Source organism: Syngnathus acus, chromosome 10 (genome assembly GCF_901709675.1).
Source record: "Syngnathus acus chromosome 10, fSynAcu1.2, whole genome shotgun sequence".
In the NCBI taxonomy this organism is placed as follows: Eukaryota; Metazoa; Chordata; class Actinopteri; order Syngnathiformes; family Syngnathidae; genus Syngnathus; species Syngnathus acus.
Genome location: NC_051095.1, coordinates 16,859,668 through 16,880,686, shown reverse-complemented (window position 1 = coordinate 16,880,686; position 21,019 = coordinate 16,859,668). Strand labels below are relative to the sequence as shown.

General features: G+C 41.6%; 2 protein-coding genes across 2 annotated transcripts in view; one reads left to right on the top strand and one right to left on the bottom strand.

Moving 5' to 3' along the window:
• LOC119128704 (dedicator of cytokinesis protein 2-like) overlaps window positions 1-21,019 on the top strand; it is an 88,490-nt gene that overhangs the window by 49,172 nt on the left and 18,299 nt on the right. The window lies entirely within an intron of this gene.
• LOC119128705 (INSYN2B protein) lies at window positions 9-20,446 on the bottom strand. Its single transcript, XM_037261398.1, has 4 exons — window positions 20,272-20,446; window positions 9,732-11,475; window positions 6,597-6,671; window positions 9-2,802 (listed from the first exon to the last, which is right to left on the bottom strand). Exons 2-4 carry the CDS (start codon window positions 11,195-11,197, stop codon window positions 2,619-2,621), a joined length of 1,725 nt encoding a protein of 574 aa, XP_037117293.1. The 5' UTR covers window positions 11,198-11,475; window positions 20,272-20,446; the 3' UTR covers window positions 9-2,618.

Genomic DNA, 21,019 nt, shown 5'->3' with positions numbered 1-21,019 from the left:
GACGCGCCTTGTGGAAAATAAACTAGTTTATTGTACACATGGGAGAAATACGAGGAGATGCATGGACACCATTATAGGAGAACTTTGGGGCAAATACCCAAAACATTTGTAATAGACTGCTGCATTTTTAAGTCTAAGAACATCCAGGGTTGTAATTGTTAGCTACTTGTCAGCAATTAGTTGAATGAGGCTTACAAGGTTAGAGTTTGTATTGCTTAGAACTAGAACTGAATTGTCTTTATTTGTGGGTGACTGTTACGAAGTGTGAGCGTGTGTGTGTGTGTGTGTGTGGGGGGGGGGGGGGGGGGGTGTTTGGCTATTTGTTTTATTGCACAAGCAGTTCACTTCTAAAAAGAAAATATCTGCATCTATATACCGTAAATCATTTACCTGTCAACTTACTTGAATTGAATCCACTGTGTCAACCTGAAGAACAGACTTGTTTAACATTTTGATGAGTTTGGGGGTTTATTTTGTCTGTTGTGGGAGTATCTTTATTGTATCGTGAATACCTAGGCTGCAGCTTTAAGGCTGTCAAATTTATACTCGATGTATCAAAATATTTTGTGTAGTGCACACTAACTGGCCACAACATTATTACCATGTACTAGCTACTGAGATCACCCCAAATTTCTGTAGCCATTAAGCAAAGAATGCTAATTTTCGATTGATTCCGTCAGATAGGTGTTAATTTAGCACTGCATCTTCATCATTGGCATCTTGGACAGGGTCCTCAAGGTTGCATGGGAGTTACCACAACCAATCTACATGTGCTTTGCAAACTTGGAGAAGGTGTTTGACCCTTTGTGTCTCATTCACGAGTGAGGGGAGGATGGAGCAGGAGATCGACAGGCCGGTTGGTGCAATGTCTGCAGTAATCGATCTGTCGCGGTGAAGAGGTAGCTGAGCAAAAAGGCAAAGCTTTCTGTACTGTACCAGCTGAACTACAATCCCACCCTCACCTATAATCAGAAGCTGTGGGTCATGGCCCAAAGAACAAGTGGCTGCAATAACTTATAATAAGAAGATAGAAAATAGAAGCTCGGTCATGTGGGTGGTGCTCAGAGTAGAGTTTCAGCTCCTCTGCAATTGGGGCTTCTCCTCAGGACCTCCACGACACCTCCCTGGTGAGGTGTTCTGGGCATATTCCCTTAGGTGGTTGCCACAGGGATGACATGCTATGTCTCCCGGTTGGCTTTGGAATGCCTCTGGAATGTCACAGAAGAGCTGGATGACATGGCTGGGAAGAGGGGAAGTCTTGGCTTCCATGCCTCCTATCCCTGTCAAATCTAATACACTGTATCTTACCAGACCATCACATGTTTTCCATGTAGTGACAACATTAAAGCGACCACCAAAAGCAATACCCTTGTCCACATGCTGGCTATTACATCAACATGTTTAACCTACCATTCCATTTTCTCCCTGTGATGTACAGTATGCTCACACATGGTCAATGGGACGCGAACTGCATATTGCAATTGTTCTCAATAACTAAAGATGAGAATGAAAGTGCTCAAATGGGCTATACTACTAATTCTTAGTCTTTCTGTTTTCAGAAATGTTCTTAAACATGTTTTATTTAAATCAAGACCTCTCTGAGTGTGCCAAATAGAAATGGGCTTCAATAATGCTGTGGCCTTCGTGTGGACAGAATGTTGAAATGATGTCACAAATATTTGCCCAATCCAGACTGCATTAGTTTGTAACCAACTGTTTATATTAAAAGGATGTTTTTCGCTCTATGTTGCTACTTTGGGCTCAGATTGGCCTAAACCCGGCACATTTGGGAACATTACATACAAACCAATTACGAACAATGAATACATTGCTGGTGTACGCACATTTTGCAACAGATTTTCTTTTGTTGCATGTGTATGAATCCTGAATGAATATACTCTAAGTGTAGAAAGTTTGAGCCGAAAGTGGAAGCCCACTTTAAATGGAAATGCTGTATAGAATCCATCAGTGAGTGGGTCAGCGGTGACACAAATGTTAATACCACGAGACAGGTTGTCAGTCTGTCATCAGCTGCTCCATCATGTCTCTTAATGTATTCACCGTTAACATTTCAAACACTTTGCTGACTCCACCCAAACAGGCTGTCCCTTTATTGCCCTGTTGAGTTCCTCAGATTGAGTTCCTCCACATGTCCTCATTGGTGCTTCACTTAGCGCTACATCCAACATCAGGCTGTTCAATTCCAGGGATTTTTTAAATATATATGTTATTTTGGTTCTCAGTTTTTGCCATTGTAATTTTGCCAAAACAGCCACATTGTGTTTCATTTTCATCTGTATTGATGAAATCATTCAGCGATGAGTCCTTTGAATATATCTTCCAGGACAAACACTTTGCCAAGTGGCAATATGTCTTACTTCTCCATCTGTATGCTACAGGCTATATAATAGTAAGATAGGCTCCCCACTTGGACCACAAAATAAAAATATAGGTCTGGTTATACCGTACATTGGAAGTTTAGCAGCTCCTATGAACTTCATATGTTTGTCCCATTTCCACTTATTTTCCAAAGCCACTGTACCACAGTCAAATTCCCTTGCAATGGAACATTCTGGACTCAACTACACTTGTATCCCTTAGAGACTGCTGTGCTACTATCAGAGCCACCAGAAACACTTCTTGCGGAGTTTCTTGACACGGGCTTTGGCGCTGGGCCGGTTGGCCTGGGATGTGGCCACTGCGGCTTTGGTCAGAAGGGGTGCAGGCACATCGTACTCTCCCTCCAGGTACTCCATCACCCCCTGGAAGCGTCCCTCCTGCTGGCGGAAGTCGTGCTCCACACTGCAGAGAGGGAGGACGAGAGATGTGGTTAATGTGGACACGCAGTAATGGCCACAATTTAGACGCAGGTTTAATGTCGCACGTCAAGTCGCAGTTTTTTATTTTTATTATTATGCATCTAATTTTTAGACCGTCATGAAGAACATCAAACAACTTATTGCATAAGAGAAGAGAAGGATGGAGGAAATATCGATTTGAAGGGCAAATTCCACTAACTAAACACCTCAGAATTTTAAGAAAATGCTTTAAAATCAAGATGTTAACGCATGCATCTGGCCGTAGCCTTCCTCATTTGTCAACAGCTCTTGAGACGAGAGAAGAAGGAATTGGTGCGCTCGAAATGAAACCACCAGGGTGAAGTACATAAGCAAAGAATGTGGAAAGGCTGGATGGTTTGTGTGATGTGTTCAAAGTAAAACTCTCTCACCACCACCCCCACAAAAAACACCCCCCACCCCCCAATCATACCGAGCTCCCCCACCGCTCAATCCTTCCAACCCAATATCTCTGAAGTGTCCACCGCTGCAGGTCATTTTTTTTTTTTTTAGAAGATACTCATATCTTCTTTACTTACGATGTAGTTTTAGTGCGTGCGTGTGTGCCTGCATGTGTTTGTGTGAGCACGCATTGTCAATTGAATTTCCCTATTCAGCCATTAATAGTACTGGATGGATGGATGGATGGATGGATGGATGGATGGATGGATGGATGGATGGATGGATGGATGGATGGATGGATGGATGGATGGATGGATGGATGGATGGATGGATGGATGGATGGATGGGAGTCAAACTCAGAATACAGTGATAAAGACATGAAGTATATTCTATTAAGCTATCGATATTTCACATGTCTTTATCACTGTATTCTGAGTTTGACTCTCTTATACATGCAAAACTGCTTAAAGAAAACAGTCATGGATGTGTCTGTACTGTAGATGAAGTGTGTCAGAACAGTTTCAGGACTGGTGTCTCCAACATACGTATATTGCATATAATTTTCCCCTTCTAAGGTATCATCCTCAAATCTAATACACTTTCTCAGTCTGCCACACCTTCATGCATTCCTCATTCTGTGGCATGAGATTTCTCGCCTCTTGGGTTCAAAATGAATATTTTTTGACAACAGTTTTAAAACTTTTCTGACATACATTTGTGTTGAAAGGAAAAGTATCCTATGAATAGAAAAAAAAACAGTCATGTGATGCGAGCAGAGAGAAAATAATACTTTCAGAGAGATGGAATTTTGAAAGCCCTCTGCTTTCATGAATCTGAGGTCAGCGCAGAGTGAACGAGGAAGGGAAGAGCCTCAAAAGAGCAGTTAGATGAGCTGCATAAGAGGCTGAGTAAGGACCTCATATGCTGCGACAGAGGACAATGGAGAGTTCTCTGTGCACGGAATAACAGATCAAGGATGAAGGAGGCTGTGAGGTTTACAACTCTAATGGGTAGAGATCCCATCAAAAAATCATGTCAGGAAGATGCACCAGACGAGACATCCACGTCCACTTACTGTACTGTATTGTAGAACATTAGACTCTATACCTTGACTCTATTTTAGTTGCAGGTGCAAGTCTAGTGCAAAGTGCAGTCTAGCTGTGCGCATGGGTGGAGTTTTCTTTCTACTGTTGCATGGGTGCAGTATTCTTTCTTCTGGTATTTTGCTAGACTCAGACAGGACCTTTCTACAAGTATCGGTCTATTCCAGCAAAATCCGAAATCTGCAGATGCGTTGGTGGGCGAGGCAGGAATGCCCAGTCTGTCGTGGTGCGTCTGTCAAATTCACAAACTCGCCTAAGTAAATGACCCTGCACAAAAATGACGATCCACCAGCTTTTACGCTAATTGAGACTACTGTGTCATCAAATAAGCTGGTACGTCATGTGCGAGGCTGCTATGTGCACTGGCAACATGGCCCCAAACATGTTAGACTAGACTTGCGTTATGACGAAAATGACAATAAGCCCGTTTTGACGCCGAGCGTACCGGCACCAGTCTACCCAAATTGGCACACTTGTCTTTGGTCATGGTCTACCTCCATTTGAAATTAAAATACAAAATAAACTCTTATAGTGGTCATTTATGCAAATATATTAGACTTTCTTTCCATTCTCTGCATCTGCATCACGACCTTTGAGAATTTCCTTTGGCAATTTAATAACCCTAATAATGTTAACCATCTGACACAAGATGGCCAAAGTGAAGGTGTAAGGTGATCATGAATAAGGGCACAATGTTAGAAGTCGTAAGTCAAACTGTAACATGTTCCTCAATGTTTTTCTATTTGTCTTCAATTGTTGTGGTTTATTCTCCCCACAGAACAGCACTGATCGGATATGCTTGGGGTAAATAGTTGTTTGAAAGTCAACACAACCAATTTCACTTGAAAGTGTCAGGGATTAATTCCCCGCATCATAGCCAGAACTCTTCTGCTTTGGAATGTTTTTATCTGGTATGCTCTCTTTTTATGATGAAGTGCATATGGGATTTCTATTCCTTGCTGTCAGAGGAAAACGGAGGGGCTGTCAAAAGTTTATCCTTTTGTCTCCCGTCATTGACTTTAATTAAGAACGGTAAAATCAAAATATCTTCCGGCAGCCAGCCCACATCAAAACCCAATTTTTGAAATCACAAATCATTAGAGTTGATGTTTCAATCCCAGGCGCCGCCCTCATCTCAGCCGGCAAGAATTTCCTTTCAGGCAGTCCCTCTCAAATAATGTCTGGCCTCCCTCGGGATGAGGGTGGGGTGCAGCGCCTGGGGAGCGGCTACAATGTTATGCAGAGGTGTACTTATTACAATTTTATAGACAAATGATTTTATTTATAGTCACTGAGGAGAGTTGCGTGAAATATTTTATTCTTCCTTGGGGGGCATAACAAAAAATAATTGAGGAACAATGCATCAAGGGATGGATGAATGCATTATTTTACAATGGCCAAAGCACAAATTGTCTGACTTTTTTTTGTATATTTGTCATTCAGCATGCAAAAATCCCTCTGAGGGGTGCATGATTCTGCGTGCTTTTATAGGTCATCGTGGACTGCTTGCACAAATGAAACTGATAAATGGGAAAATTTTGACAAACCAAGCAAAGTGCTTGTGATTTTTTTGATTAATTAGCACCTGTCTACCCGAGGATACTGTATTTGCATTTGTGCAGGGAATATTGCATTTTATTGCAGCTAAGTGTGTGCAGTCAGTGTGGTAGGAATTTTAAAGGCTTTTGGCAATGCGCGCATGGATCCAGGCTACAACACACGACATGAAATGCAAATTAGGCTGCTTTCACGAGATGAGAACCTGCTGATTTGCATAATGACTGTCGGATTAAACTGGTATACAGTGTGTTGTATCAGAATGTAACAACACACACCCCTAAACTGCACAGGATCCCCAAACGCTATGACTTACCAAGGTATTACACTCTGGCCACAAAGACAAGCACGACAGATCAATTGTGATGTGCTTGCATTCACAGAATGTTGCTTTGAGTATATAACTTTCTGAGGGAGCGCATCACATTACTCACATATTGATTTTAAACAATGAGAGATGAGTTCATACATTTCATACATCAAAACTGTGATGTGTACTGTCTATAGTATCAGGAGGAGTAGGAAGGGCAAACTCGGCAGGAGACCAGACTGAAGAGGTAGTGAAAAATGAAACAAAAATAATTATTTGATGAAGGTTTTGAAGCAGGGAAAGTAGAGAAGGAAAAAAAACAAACGTCACCATCAAAACAAATAATGTACAGTCCTATCCACACATCACATTAGCTTCTCTTTTTACCTGTAGATGATGCAGGCTGTCTTTTGGCAGGTGGGACAGTTGTTAATGTCCTGACCCGTTCTGTATGAGCTTCGGCTGCAGAAATGATAAACAAGCGCTTCACATATCTCACAGTATCTGATTGTGTTCTTATTTCCTACTGAATTGCTTTATGTTCTTATTGAAAAATACCTTTCTTGCAAAAAAATAGATGCATACAATTTAATATAAAACAAGTACAGAAAATAAGTAGAGAAAATACACATGGAATTTGGCTAAAAATGAATTTTATACAAATAAATACACACTTTTTACAATGAATACTACCAATATAAATGAATTACTAATTAAAGTTTTTGCTTCTATCAGTGTGTACAAGCCCAGTAATCCCTTCCACTTGAGTGAAATATGATCAACTATATTATTTTGTGACCTTGAACTTTTGTTGTAATAGAAGAAACAATGACAACACTGTGTGTAATTGTGCAAGTTAGAAGTCATTTTTCTTACTTTTAGTTGTACTTGTCATGTCACAACCTTCCTTGCTCTCTCCACCCACTTATACTGCACACAGCTGGGTCTCTTTGTTGTAGAGACCAAAATAGCACGTGAGGTTTACCGATACAATATATGTATCTCACAATATTGAAAAGGATCTTTGTCCCGAGTGTTTTCTTGAAGCCAGAGAAGACGTTTGATCGTATTCTCTGAGGACATGATGTGCAAATTCAATAGGTGTTACTTTTTCCTAAAGAAAGATGCCACAGCAGCTGTATTAAGATTCTCAACTGAAATTTGTAGGGAAATCGATACAAAAAAATCAAATTGTTTTGGTTGCTGTTGACTGGTGGGTTGGTTCGTTTGTCGGTCAGTTGCAATTATAGAAAACATTCCCTCTCTTGAATCATGAATCAGGCGGTATCCCTAAATTAAAAATAGATGACAGGGTTCGTTCAAGATGCCAAATGTTCGCCAATCTAACGGCAGACATTCGCCTGTACTGTCTGTGTAGGATAATTGGGAGAAATCAAAACATAGGCCTGGCCACAATGTACGACCACTTTGTTTTCCCTTTCAACATGAAGACAACTGATGCCTGCCTGTAAAATAGCTGTTTTAATTCATTAAGATAGACCGCGTGACTCCTATTGTATTTACCATTAACAAAAGCAAGCCTTGATTGTTTATTTTAGCTGAGCACAGCAGCAGACGTCTCTTTGCTTTATCGCAGTTTCCTTCTGTGAGCTGAAATCACATTTCTTATACTCTTCCCCACCCATTCAAATCGTCTTTTCCATCCTCAGTTTTTTAACTACTTAAGATGAGATATAAATGTCCCCAACACTCAGCTACTAATGTGCAGTGCTGTAGTGACTGCACACTCAATTTAGGAGCCTTAAAGATTTAATTGCATTTCACAAATGTAATCTGATAGGGATTATCCTGCTGTGCGGGACATCTGTCGACCCTGAGAGGGGACGAGGGCACTCCTGTGTTTAAAAGGAATCTAGATGGACACGCTAAATGATATACGTAACCTGGCAATGGTCGCATGTCTTAAACAGACGTGCCAATGTAACAATTAGATCCCTTTTTTTCTTGAAGGGAGATTAATTACCTGCTCAATACAGTTGTTACATTTACGGCCCTCATCAGATGAAACTCCAATGAAAATATAATGCCATGAGAAAAAAAGAAGGGTGCTTTTATTGTCCATATTCATGAGCGAGGCAGAGAATTAGAAACATCCTTTTAGTTTGATGGTGAAGTAGGATGTATCTTAAGTTTCCATAGATGATATTGTCTTGTTTTTCTTTAGACTACAAAATAGTAGGGAGCTATTCAACAGCACCTATTCTGGCTGCAATTTAAAAGTCCACCCCAATAAGATTCAAATGCTTTAAGACATAATGAATCGTCTTCGAGACTCAATTTTTTGACAATCAATTCAGCACCATCTACATGCACTATATTAGCGAGGTTTTGAGTGCCATCCCAGAGACAGTAATGCTGATCTCACGTGATATAACACACATGTGGTCGTGCCATTAAGCTCCCATCCCACTGAGGGGCAAACAATTGCGAGTCTCAACGAATGTTGCATTCGCATCAGAATTCCTCGGGGTCGCAAATGTTCACAAAACTTTCACCAACTGTTTTAGTGATTCTTGTCGCAAGGAAAATTTGAATATTTATCGGAGAACATTTGCAACCTTGAACAAACCCTGCAGAGAACACAACTTTCACTGTATTTGAAAACCCTCAGTGGGTTAGGGGCTTAATGGCATGACCACATGTGTGTAACATCACGTGAGATCAGCATTCGTTAAGAAAGAGTGCTTGAAAGGAAGTTAAATGTAAAGCTTAAACATTGTGTAGGCTGCAGGAGATAAATGAGGTGAAAATGAGAGTGCAGATAGCAAGATGAATCAAAGCACGTAACGATGTACTTGAGTGTTAGACAGGTTGTCAGGGTGGAAGCAGATGCCAGAAGGTGAGAAAGAAGAAACATGGTGGTTGTTAGTCAGAAATGTGTTTAGGTTTGCGGAAAGAAATATGAAGAAGCAGGGGAAAGGGGTACAGCACTGCACTTCATCTGAAGGTTTAAGTGGTACATAACTGGGAGCAGGTTCAAAGAGAGAAAAGTGGACAGCGTTTGGTAAATTAGGTGAGGGCATTGGCTAATTTAGATGTTTCGGGAATAAAATAAATAACTGGCGAGGGCTTGGGGAACTGATTTTCTTCCCCCCATCTCCGGGTCAATACCTTCTCGTTTGGAAGGAATGGTGTTACCATGGTGACTAGTCACCTTATAAGGTAGATGAGATATGAGTGTTGGATTTGCAAGGAATTGACTCGATGCCCTCAGGAATTGAGATAGGATTACACATACTTACACACTTTACATTAAATCTCCACAGGCATGGCATTTGGAATGTATTACATTACACCAACGAGCCAGTGGTTGCACCAGGTTTTTATATCGGAGGTAAGGGTTGTCTCAAGTGGACAACACACCGAGCAATCAATGGGACCTGAGTCATCATAGTGAAGGCCACCGTTCTATGAATCCCTGAGAAAACTATTTTAAATGAGCTCCTCAACTCTATTTTATTTTGTAAACATGTAAAAGTAATGATCAGCACATTGCCTCACCCTTCGCTGAGGGCCTTACTCTTCTCCAGGTCCAGGATGACATTGAGGAGCACCTTGATCTTCTCTTGATTGGACACAAGGTTCTCTTCTACACTCTGTAACTTGCACTCCAGGCCACGAGGGGCACTCCCAGCCAGTAGTCCTGGTGGAGCGCCGTTACATTGCGCTGTGTTGTGCGTCTTGCAAGACTGAGTGTGGTCATCAAACGATTTGCTCTTTTGTTTTGGAAAGTCCTTTAGTTTAGTCTCTTTAGAGCAGTTTTGTTTGGGACTGTTTGTCTGTTGTATGTTTTTGTTGGAATCTGTGAGACTGGATGGTTTGGAGACAGTCATTTTGGAGGATTTCTTTGCAGGGAGAGATGGAGGGGTGCTACATTTTGTATTTGTTTGACCAGAAGGTTCTGGAGGCTTGGAGTTTAAATTTGCATACTGACTTTTATCATGCTTGTGTTTGTCTGATAAAAGTGGTTCTGTTTTAGTGGATGAGTTTGTTGGTGGTGCCTGTGAGACAGTCCTGCTAGGTTGTGTGTCAGCTGTTTGTGTGGCTGTGTCCTTGCAGTGTGTAAACTCTGCAGAATGCGGCCTTGTCTGCTGATTCTTTGTTTTATTCCGAGTGGGTGCTGCACTACTGGAGTTAGAATTGTGTCTTTTTGGTATTGTGTGTGACAACTGCGGGATTTTACTGGTTTTAACTGATGTGTCTTGGTTTTTGGGGTCCAGGGCCGACTCTTTTCTTGAGTAGTTCGGCACTGTACCCTGCTTCCATGCGGGGTGTGGTAAAGTCTGGCTTGATGATATTTGAGGTGCTCCCCTCCTGCGACATGCGCCCGTGCATTGGGTAAGCTGCGACCGTCTCCTCCCGCACGTTCCGCACAGTTGGGGCGAGGAGGTCGCCGCCATCCGACAGGGCCGCGGTGGGGTGGCATGAACCGTCGTGCAAACGACCCCAGTCTTTAACACAGAATGATGTTGCTCCCCACGTAAAGACTGCACCTTTCTTTTCTCTTGGCTCTGCTGCTTTTCCTCTGGGGCCTCAGTGCAAACGCCTCCGACCATGTCAGAACCCACCACGCTGCCATTGGTGTACTTTGATGCCCTTTTCCCCTTTGAGTCTGTTGGATTCGTCCGTATCATTTTTATCTGGCAGTAAACGCCACTGCCCGACCCTTGTGACCCCATGTCATCCTGTGTTTGGTTGTTGATTTCGTTCTGAGACGCCTCCTTGGACAGTGACAGACTGTTGCCGTCACTCCTGATAACTCCTCCTGTCTCCTCTGCACTTGTTGCCATGGTGAGGGCTTGCTGCGGGTTGGCCACTTCGCTGACGTGTCGTTTGATGGAAGGAAGAGTTCGCAATCCAGGAGAAGTCTGTACCCCAACACTGCATAGTGGGCCCCATCGTCCCACTGCTAAGGGTACTCCCAGCGCGGGCACGGGATTTGTTGGGTCGGACACCCTCCTGCCCATGCTCCTCGGCAGGTTGCCTCAGCCCCCCGGGGAGCTGAAGAGGGATGGAGCGAGCAGGGACATCAGTCAGAGTCAGCCAGATTACGTCCAATCGAAAGTGGGTCAGAAAAGTGGTAGTGTGCTGGCAGGGGACAGCTCGGCATTCAATACCCACTCTACAACTCAATGCCCTTTCATTAATGATCCCCTCAGTAGTTCAGCAATTTGCCATTGTCAAGGTTTTTCCCAGCTTCTGACCAACGACCCGAAGATGATGAGTTGGCAGAGACTCTGTGCATCTGGGGAAAAAGAAAAAGACAGTGACTGAAAGAAAAAGCGGTAGAGTACAAGAATAATCATCCAGCCTGCCATGAAGATACCGACATTAGCACCATCCGTGAGCCTCAAACATTGCTGCGGTGCCGGCTCAATACGACTCAATCAAGCTCTTATTAGATCAGCAGGTGGGTGATAGAAACAGATCTTTACCTGCTGCAGGAACTAAAAAAGACCAATTCATTAGCTACACTTCCAACAGGAGTTGTATTTAAAATAATGTACCCTTTCTAAGATAATAATGCTCACTTTACATTCACGCTTTGTGTTCAGTAAAGCTAGACAAGGTAATCAAAGAATTAGAAAAGAGGTTGGGGGTGAGCTCCAGTCCCTACCAGCTTACTTTGGGAGAGAGGAGGGGTACACCCAGACTCGACGTCACTCTGTTGCATGGCGAATTTAGACAACCATTCATAGTTGCTCACTTGCACACTTGTCATAGGTGGCCCGAGGCCAGACGCTTTAGATGAGACAGGCAGGCAGACTTGCTAACCACTACGTCAACATGCTGCCAAAACATTTGATATTGTTAAATTAAAGCATAAGATAATGTGAATTATTGTACGAATTAAAAAAAATCTTTTTAGCTGTCTTTCCTGACCGTCTCCCAAAAAAAAAGAAAAAATAAACATTTATTTTATTTTGGGGCCTGTTAACATTACATTAGATTAAGGTTTTGTCAGTGGTGATTTCCTCCAAGTTCTGATTTGTTCACAAATAGAAGTGATTCTATTTAGGTTTGATGAAACAGCTCTGACAACAGTGAGTGTTTTGTACCATTGTGGTTTTGGTCAAATGTAAAATTCAAAGGTGTTGCTGACTTTGGCAAGTGGCATCGTTGTGGGAGTCAGCATCACACAAAGCCTCCAACCTCAGCAACATTCCTGCATTTTCTCTTAATAAATTAATAACGTTAATGTGTTTGGCTCAAGGACTTCTCAATATCTTACCATTATTAACTTTGTTTAATAAGGTTCACTGTACTAGCCTTGGTTCTGAAATGTACAAACAGGTTTTGACCACTGAGTTTTGCATCATCTGTGCGTGTGTAGCCTTGGTTCTGAAATGTGCAAACAGGTTTTGACCAGTAATTTTTTCATCATCTGTGTGTTTGTGTGTAATGATTGCATGATAAATCTAAATTTGAGACAAACCTCAGTGTATAGAGGAAAGAGAAGTGGAAAATAAATTGCAGGTGATCATCTTCCTGCAAGTGAGACAAGTGAGCCAGACAATGTTTGTGTATGAGATTGTGAGTGTATTGACAGCAGGTGTCTGCATATTTAAGAATGTATACTCCAGTGTTTGCTTTGCGACTCCGGCATAGTCTGTTGAAGGCAATTTCACTTCATCTCATTTCCGCCGATTTGTTTCTCCAAACTGCAGCCACACCAGATTCAATGTCACCAGGTGTTTATATACTACACTCGATATGTGTGTAAGTGAGCATTGCATCTCCCCCTCCTTCTTAGCAGTTGCATGTCAGCACCATTTAGTCACGCAAATATGATTCAAACTACTCACCCACCCATCCATTTTCTATGCATTCATCCTTCCTCACATAGGACCAGCCCTTGCTGACTTTGGGTGAGTGGCTGAGTTCACCATGGACTGGTTGCCAGTCCCATTTTAACTAGCAACTGCATATTTTTAAACCACACATAAGTAGGTCACAAACTGGCAAATCTGCACAATCTTTATTAGTTCCACTACAAAAGCTGATTCAAAACTGTTGGCGTTAGCTGTCGTAGTGGTAACATTGAATTCATATTCTGTCTGCAGAAGTAATACTTGTTTTTCTTTTCATGTGCACGGATCTCATTGAAATTTTGTGTGTAAAGTGGACGAGATGCATTCCGATTTTTAACATTTTATCGAGTTTTTAAAATATGAGAGACTTCACACATGGGGGATATAAACGGCCAGCACTCATGTCAATATCTCCAACAACAAGTAAAAGTTTCCTCCTCTGACTCAGATGTCTGTTGTACTACCAAGACCAGTCTGTGTTACAAGCTAGAAAAAAAAGTAGTAATTTGAGGAAGTAATAGAGGCTTGGCTAACTGCTAGCGTTTTGGTAACTTTTAATTGTTGCTATCGTGCCTCGTCATTTTTAATTGAAAATCAGGTTCTTGCTGACTCTATTATTGTTATGTGTGTCGGCTCCCCTTATCAGAAACTGAGATCTCAACAGGGACAGATGTTTGTATATCTGCTTGCAATTTTGACAAACGGCAAACTGTTGCCTTTGTGGTATGTTTGAGTGCAACTGCCACTTGCCAATCTTTTGTGTTTATTTTTCCCTGCTCACCAGCCACTTTTCCAAATCTTTGTCATGCTTTCAATCGTCGTTCACATATATGCTCTGATCCTCTGCTTGTAGTTCACCCGCATCCATACCCCTGATGGTGAAAAATGAGCGTGGAGGAGAAGGGGAGGGAATGCTGTTGCCCGAGGGGGATGGGGGGGGCCGAATGAGGAGGCGACAAATGAGGAGGCGACAAATGAGGAGCGCTAGGGTAACAGCAGCATAGGTAGTCACAAAGAAGTTGTGAGCAGCATAAGAGGCGAGAGAACAGAGGAAGAAGGATTGATTGTCCATGAGATGAGAGTAATGTACGGATGTCAGGGTAAGAGATGGAAAGGCCAATTTTCCCAAGTTGAAATCTCTAAAAGTGACAGGAAGAATTGTCTGAAGACGAAAGACAGAAAAGGGGGAAACATAAAAGCATGCACGCAAATAAGGGAGATTTGTAAAGCCGCACTTGCGAGTAATCAATACGCAATGCAAGTATATGTTTGAATCTGTTATTAAAGACACACATGCATGAACACACACCTAACCTTTAAACACGACACTGAGTTTTGAGCAGCGTCTTTTTCGATTTACTGAAATCCGTTTCTACATGCTGTGAATTTAATTTGCCAGTTGCTATGTTTGTGCTTCTCGCCAATTGTCTGCCGTGCACAGGCCAGAGGTCTGCGTGAGCATATGCTTGTGCATGTGCACGTGTGTGTGTGCGTGTGTGTGTGTGCCTGTGCGCGCGTGCATGCGTGCATGTGTGCATGTGTGCGTGCGTGTGTGCACACATGCATGTGTGTGTGGTGGGGCTGGGAGTGTCTCTGCATTCTTGTGTGGCACTTGGGTTGTATAAACATTTTGGCTTTTGGCGAAGATGAAATATATTAGGATGAGCTTCTTTCGACCCATTAAACCTGCTGTACACCGAGCGATGCAACCACTGCACAATTTATTAGAGTTAGACAGAAATCTGAATATGTTTGTTCTTTCCATTTTCAATTGGCAATCAAAAAACAAAACAGTGAGTGATTATTTTGTTTTGTTAATGTACAGAAATTGTAGAAAAGCTAGAAGAAAGCTAAAAAAACTAATACTTCACAAATCTGGTCTGACTGAAAGCATGTCTTCTGTGTCAAACTCGATTAATGAAGCCAATGCCAATAACATTCCAAACATCTTTGTCCTTGATGTAACTGATCACTTGGTTTAATAAATATTTCTGTGTACTTTTTGGCCAAAACATTCCATAATTGTTACTGCTCATCACCAAAACAACACCATACCCAAAGTGAAGCATGATGGTTGCATCATCATTCTTTTGGGCTGTTTGTCTTCAGATGGACTTGGGGCTTTAGTCGAGGTTGAGGTCGAAAAGGTTTCAAATAACAGAATTAGCATAACAGCTTAGCAGAACATATTTGCGTCTAATCCGATGCACAAGAAACTAGTCGTAAAAATTGTGGCTACAGAAGCCAGAGCAATCTATGTTTTCCTCGAATTAAATGTTATAATTTGTACTTTAAAACTTCGTTTTCCACTAGAAATATTTCAAGTCACATTTTCTTGTGGTAGTAAGTTAGTGCTTGTATGAGAGACAGTCAACCACTGTAATTCGTTTGCAATTGTCAAATTCTGTGTTATTCAGTTCATCTTCATGGCTTGGTATGCCGCTGGCTTTTTAGATTAAGTGGGGAAGAGAGGGGGGGGGGGTGTTTTTAAGTGCATGGCCACACACTCTGCTACACTTGTAACAGAGTACTAGCTGCACAACGAATCATGTTCCATGTCGTCTCAAGGTGAGGTCAATTATTCAACAGGCGATTGACGCGTGTGTGTTTGTGTGTGCTTGCGTGCACGTGTATGTGTGTGAACGTGTAAATGTGCACCGGATTGAGACTCGCATTAGTGCCCTGTAATTACACTTTTGGCTCCTTCATCCTCAAAGCCTCACATTCAGAAGACAGTAAATGCTTTATGACTTTGTTGAGGCTCATCGCCTTTTGGGTGGTGTAGTCACGTTGATATTTTTTTTTTCCCAAAACACGCATTTCATGTTATGGATCATTTCACTTTGATGATATTGATGCAATCTTAATATAGGGGGGTCCTACGACACATTTGGGTGACTTTGCAACTGTAAGAATGTCACTTGAAACCGAGAACTGGAGAGAAAATGCCTCTTGATCAGTGCACCTGTTTCTAAAATCTGAAGATTGTAGAAACAGAAACTTAAGATACAGCCCCATTGGCAATAGCCTTGAGGGTCGTCTTCAAATGAATCCAAATAAACCTGCAAGATTCTCACCAGAGATTTCTTTGCATATTTATGAAAGCCAACAACACAAAGCGAGACCTGATCCCTGCACAGATCCTTGTCTGACTGTAAGAGGGACGTGATGGCTGTTCTGTCTCCAAAGAAAGACGGAGCTTATTGTTGACAACACATGCATAACTTAATATGATAATGGCTATTTTAGCATGAGTACTAAGAAGATGTTTATGTGTTATTTCTGGTATTTTCTGCAGTTCTCATCATTTTCCCATTGAATTGTATACATTTCTGCTGAGAATTGGAAAATTATGATTCTGCAGATGTAGGTCTTCTGCCTGATCCCAACTTTATCTTTTTCAACATTTCATCAAAAGTGTCATGATGCTGGCACCTCAGAAAAAGTAACTAGCAAAAACAAAGCGAGCAGAACACCAACCCGGCTATTTTCTTCCTCGCTCCTTTTTGCTGTTAACTTTAATTGGACGCATCTGTAATTTTAAGGGACAATGTGCTTCAATCAGCTTCTCAGCTGAAGAGCCAGATGTCACCAAAGCTAATCTACGAATCATGCAAAAAGACAAACATGTCAGCCGGGCCGATCTAATTAAACCCAAAAGTTCCCACTGAAGCAGCATGTGACAAAATGAATTATTTTCTCTTTTTTCAAGTTAGCTGGAAAAACATCATCACTTCACATTCAAAATCCATTGCAGTAATAGAAAATGTAATTTGGAGTTTCATGGTGAATTTACGTTCCAGTTTTGCTCCGTCTCTTTGTTTCACTTGCTGTAATTAATTTTTTTCCCAAGTAGCTTCTCATTGTTGCGGCTGTGTTTTTTTTTTTCTTCAATAGTTTTGGTTTGCGTGTAAATTACTGTACAACACAACTCTGACTGATGTTTGATTTGTGTGGTGGGATGCGGCATGATGTAAACAAGAAATTCAATTTTAGGATTCTTGTCAAGTTGGGGTTCCACAATATAATAAAGTGCATCCAACCATTTTATACAGTGCTTATCCTCCTCACAGTCACGGGTGAGCAGAATTCTACCCCAGTTGACTTCGGACGAGCGGAAGGGTGTACATTGGACTGTTGCCAGCCAATCACAGGGCTATTATCAAATATCATTTGTATAGTGCATTTGCAATTTCAGTAGGACTAGGCCACTATGGAAAAAATATTAATCATCATCATTATTTTGTTTGATTTTGAGATCACAATTAATAAAAACAATTACCGCTTATCCATTTGGAGAATACACACTTAAGTGAAGATAAAATCAGTAGGAGAAGAAAATTGGATTTTGCTAATGTACATAAGTCAGTATTCACAAATTAGGTATACATGCTTATCGCTATTTTGTATTACTTCAGCATTTGCTTGCGAATATTGTAGATCACAAAGTTCTCTTTTCTTTTTCCCATTTGACAGTAGAGTTCAACTGGGCTGAACATTCTGTTGCCAACGTGATTGTGTATCCATACGTATGTGGCCAGAAATTGATTGGTCACCAGTCCAAGGTGTACCCTGGCTCCAGCTCACCCGTGACCCTAATGAAGACGAGAGCCATAAATAATGAATAAAATTGATCCCTTACACTATTTCAATTTTCAGTGGGTACTCGCTCCTGTCATCTCTTTCATCAAGGGAATTCAGTCAGCCTTTTTGCAGCTTTTTGTTCTCATGCTAAACGGGATGTAATTCATAGTGACATGTCGATCGAGTCAAGGCCCACACAGGAAGAAAAAGTATGTCTTCTTCTGATTTATGAGTGACACTTTTTTATGAGTCATTAGCAACCTATACAAGCAGAGAAGGAATGATATATTAAAGCAATGCAAGTTTTTGACAAATCCATCTACCAATGGAATCGATTTGTTGCCTGGGGTGTGCTGGTTTCGTGAGGAAAACTAAGATTTGGAGTTTACCTCTCTTGCGGCAGTAATTTTGCTCATCTGTTACAGCTGGAGCTCACACACGTCCATGTACATCCATTGCTCACTGCTCTTTTCTCTCACTCCATCCTCTTATCTTTGCACTGACTTATCACTCATCCTGTCTGCATGTTGTCTTCAACCTGTCCGTCATCAACCTGGCTGTCTTCCTCATACATCTTCACCCTCGTTCCCATACAAAGTCAGAAGTTCTATTCCCGTGATGTTGTATATTGACATCAAATGATTAACTCTCCCTGTTTTTTGGCACTAGAGTATCTTCAATGATTATTCAGTGGTGCGGGATATATTATATATTGATAGATTGATGGCTCGAGAGATATATTGAGTGATTGTTTATCCGTGAGAGAAAGTAAATTGTCAAAGCAGCAATCTTCTAAATTACATCAAATTAGGTGCAACTGACAAAGTTTGTGAGTGTGTGTTTGTTTGTGAGTCTGAATGATAAGAATGTTGATGACAGACTGCAGTATCCTAATCTTTACATTCTGCGTTATTATTAGAGCGTTTTTGATGGGCAACTATATTGTTGAAAAAATACCTAATTGCATGTACTGTATTCAGTGTTTATTCGCTTTTTACTGTTTTTATTTGTATTATATTTTGCATAACTATGTTGCGGGCTTAGTGGCCCAATCGGTATTTTCTGGATAAAAAAAAAAAACAGATTGAAGAAATCAAAGAATATATCATTATACAGTCTCATAGAAAAAGCTCCAAAGTGGGTTCCACACATATTGACGATCACACCAAATGTTAATTAAAATATTCCTTATCTTGTGCCCAAAATCAGCCTAGGCCTAATTATTTATATCTAAAAGATTATCCTGGTTGATTAAAGTATGGGTGTGTTGAGTGAGTTTTACATGATAACACAGATTGGCATTATCTGAGCTGTTGGGGCTGATAATTGTAAATGTTGAACCTATTCAGTATTTACCATCGCAAATCCTCATGTGTGGTCGCTTAAGCCTCGATTGAACCAAAGACGCCATGATTGTGACATAAAACAGAATGATAGCCAAGATGGAAGCAACCTGAAACTTGGTCCGTTACCTGACACAAAAAGAGAAGCAAGTGGAATTATATTTATAGGATACACAATAAGATAAGTGTTAGCTTCTTCTGCTCATTCCCCTTCTTATTTTCCAGCAGTCTGAATACCCTGTGGTGCTATTCTGCGTGCGTACGCGCATGCGTGCGGTCATTCACATTTTTCAAGTCACTGAATAAATCAAGTTGGGTTTGCGTTTCACATTTTTAACCTTATTTAACTTATTTTCACAGTTGTGTGACAGGAAAATTAAGTCTGCCACAGCATTCATCTTGGCACAACATTTATGTGGATCAATAAAAGTTTCATCATTGTTGCAGTTAAACTCTCAAACTAATTATTTCCATTTTCACTATTTTCCATGGTAAAACTCAACAAATGAGTATGTCCAAAAAACAAATTACATTCAATTTCAGAGGTTCCACCATGGTACACAAACAAAGCTGTTACCCTCACTGGTACGTTTGCACCCTTGACATCTTTTAGGACCTGCAGGTCTACACAGCTTCCAATAATTAGCCCCACAGGGTTTACAGGAGTGCAGAGTGTAACTTGAGCGACAGAAATGAACTGCTTTGGTTCTCTTATTCCTGAAAATGCATGCGAGCTGACTTTGTGACTCTCATCTTTCCGCCTGCAGCACAGGCCCAGCATTAGTGTATGAGAGGAGGGTTATTGCCCTGCAATATAATCCCATATTAGAACGATTGGCACATGGGCTTTTAATAGCAATCAGCTGAGCCGCTCTGCCTCTTTGACTCACACACGTAGTCGGTCGGGAACATCTGGAACTGCAGGGTGTAAAAGTGTTAATTGTCACGAATACAGAAAGGCACAGAAGGTTACTTGGGTGGATGCATTTGGTCCCCGTGCCTGTGTAGTTACTATTACTTGAAGAAAATTACGCAAAGATGCACAGCTGTCACATCTGAAGAGCTGTGCGGCAAAATGCGCTCTCGATAGAGTTTCACGTTGTTTGATTGTTTTTGTTTGTTTTAGTGGTCTCATTGGTTCTGTGGTGTCTGTTTGCGCATCACCTCCTTTCAAATACCTGCTTGTATGTCCACAATGAGCTGACTGTGGACTGGAAAGGGCTCCACAGTGGGTTGTTAGACTATTTGATTCTATCTGCACATAAACACACGTACAATGCACACACACACACGCAGACTTACTTGATGTTTTCCTCGTCTTTTCCAGTCCCTTGATTGTCCTCTCGTCTGTTTGCTCACATCTCTAATAATCCTTTAGTCCTCTGTGAGTCTTTACCGCTCTCTTTGCTCTCTCCTTTGCGTTCTGTTCCTCACATGCTTGCAGTGATCCTCCCTCCCCTCCCGCTCCATCCCTCTCTCTCTCTCTCACTCTCTCTCTTTACCTCTCTCTAACCACTCTATCGTCATCTTCATCTGTTTTTGCTACAAATGCAGTCATCGCTGCCTGCTTATCCATCACCTTCGTCTCATGGGTCATTACCCTAAGTGTTTCGCCTTCTTTAACAATTACATTTCCTTGTTTCCCCTTCTAATACAATGTCACGTCTCCTTGTGTGTGAGTGTGTGTGTGTGTGTGTGTGTGTGTGTGTGTGTGTGTGTGTGTGTGTGTGTGTGTGTGTGTGTGTGTGTGTGTGTGTGTGTGTGTGTGTGTGTGTGTGTGTGTGTGTGTGTGTGCGTGTGTGTGTGTGTGTGCGCATGTGCGTGTGTATGCGCGCGCATTTGTGTTTTGACCCTGGCATGGACGAAGACTGAGTAAAAGTTTGGCAGCATAAACGTTCCTTCGGCTGGGACTAATGCCAGTGCTTGTAACAAACACAAACACCCTGGTGCACACATTAATAACACACGCTCTGGCTTTACTTCTATCTTAGTCTTCTCTGCATCCACGTTCGCCTTTCTCGCTTTCTGCCTCGGACCCATTTAAGCTCCT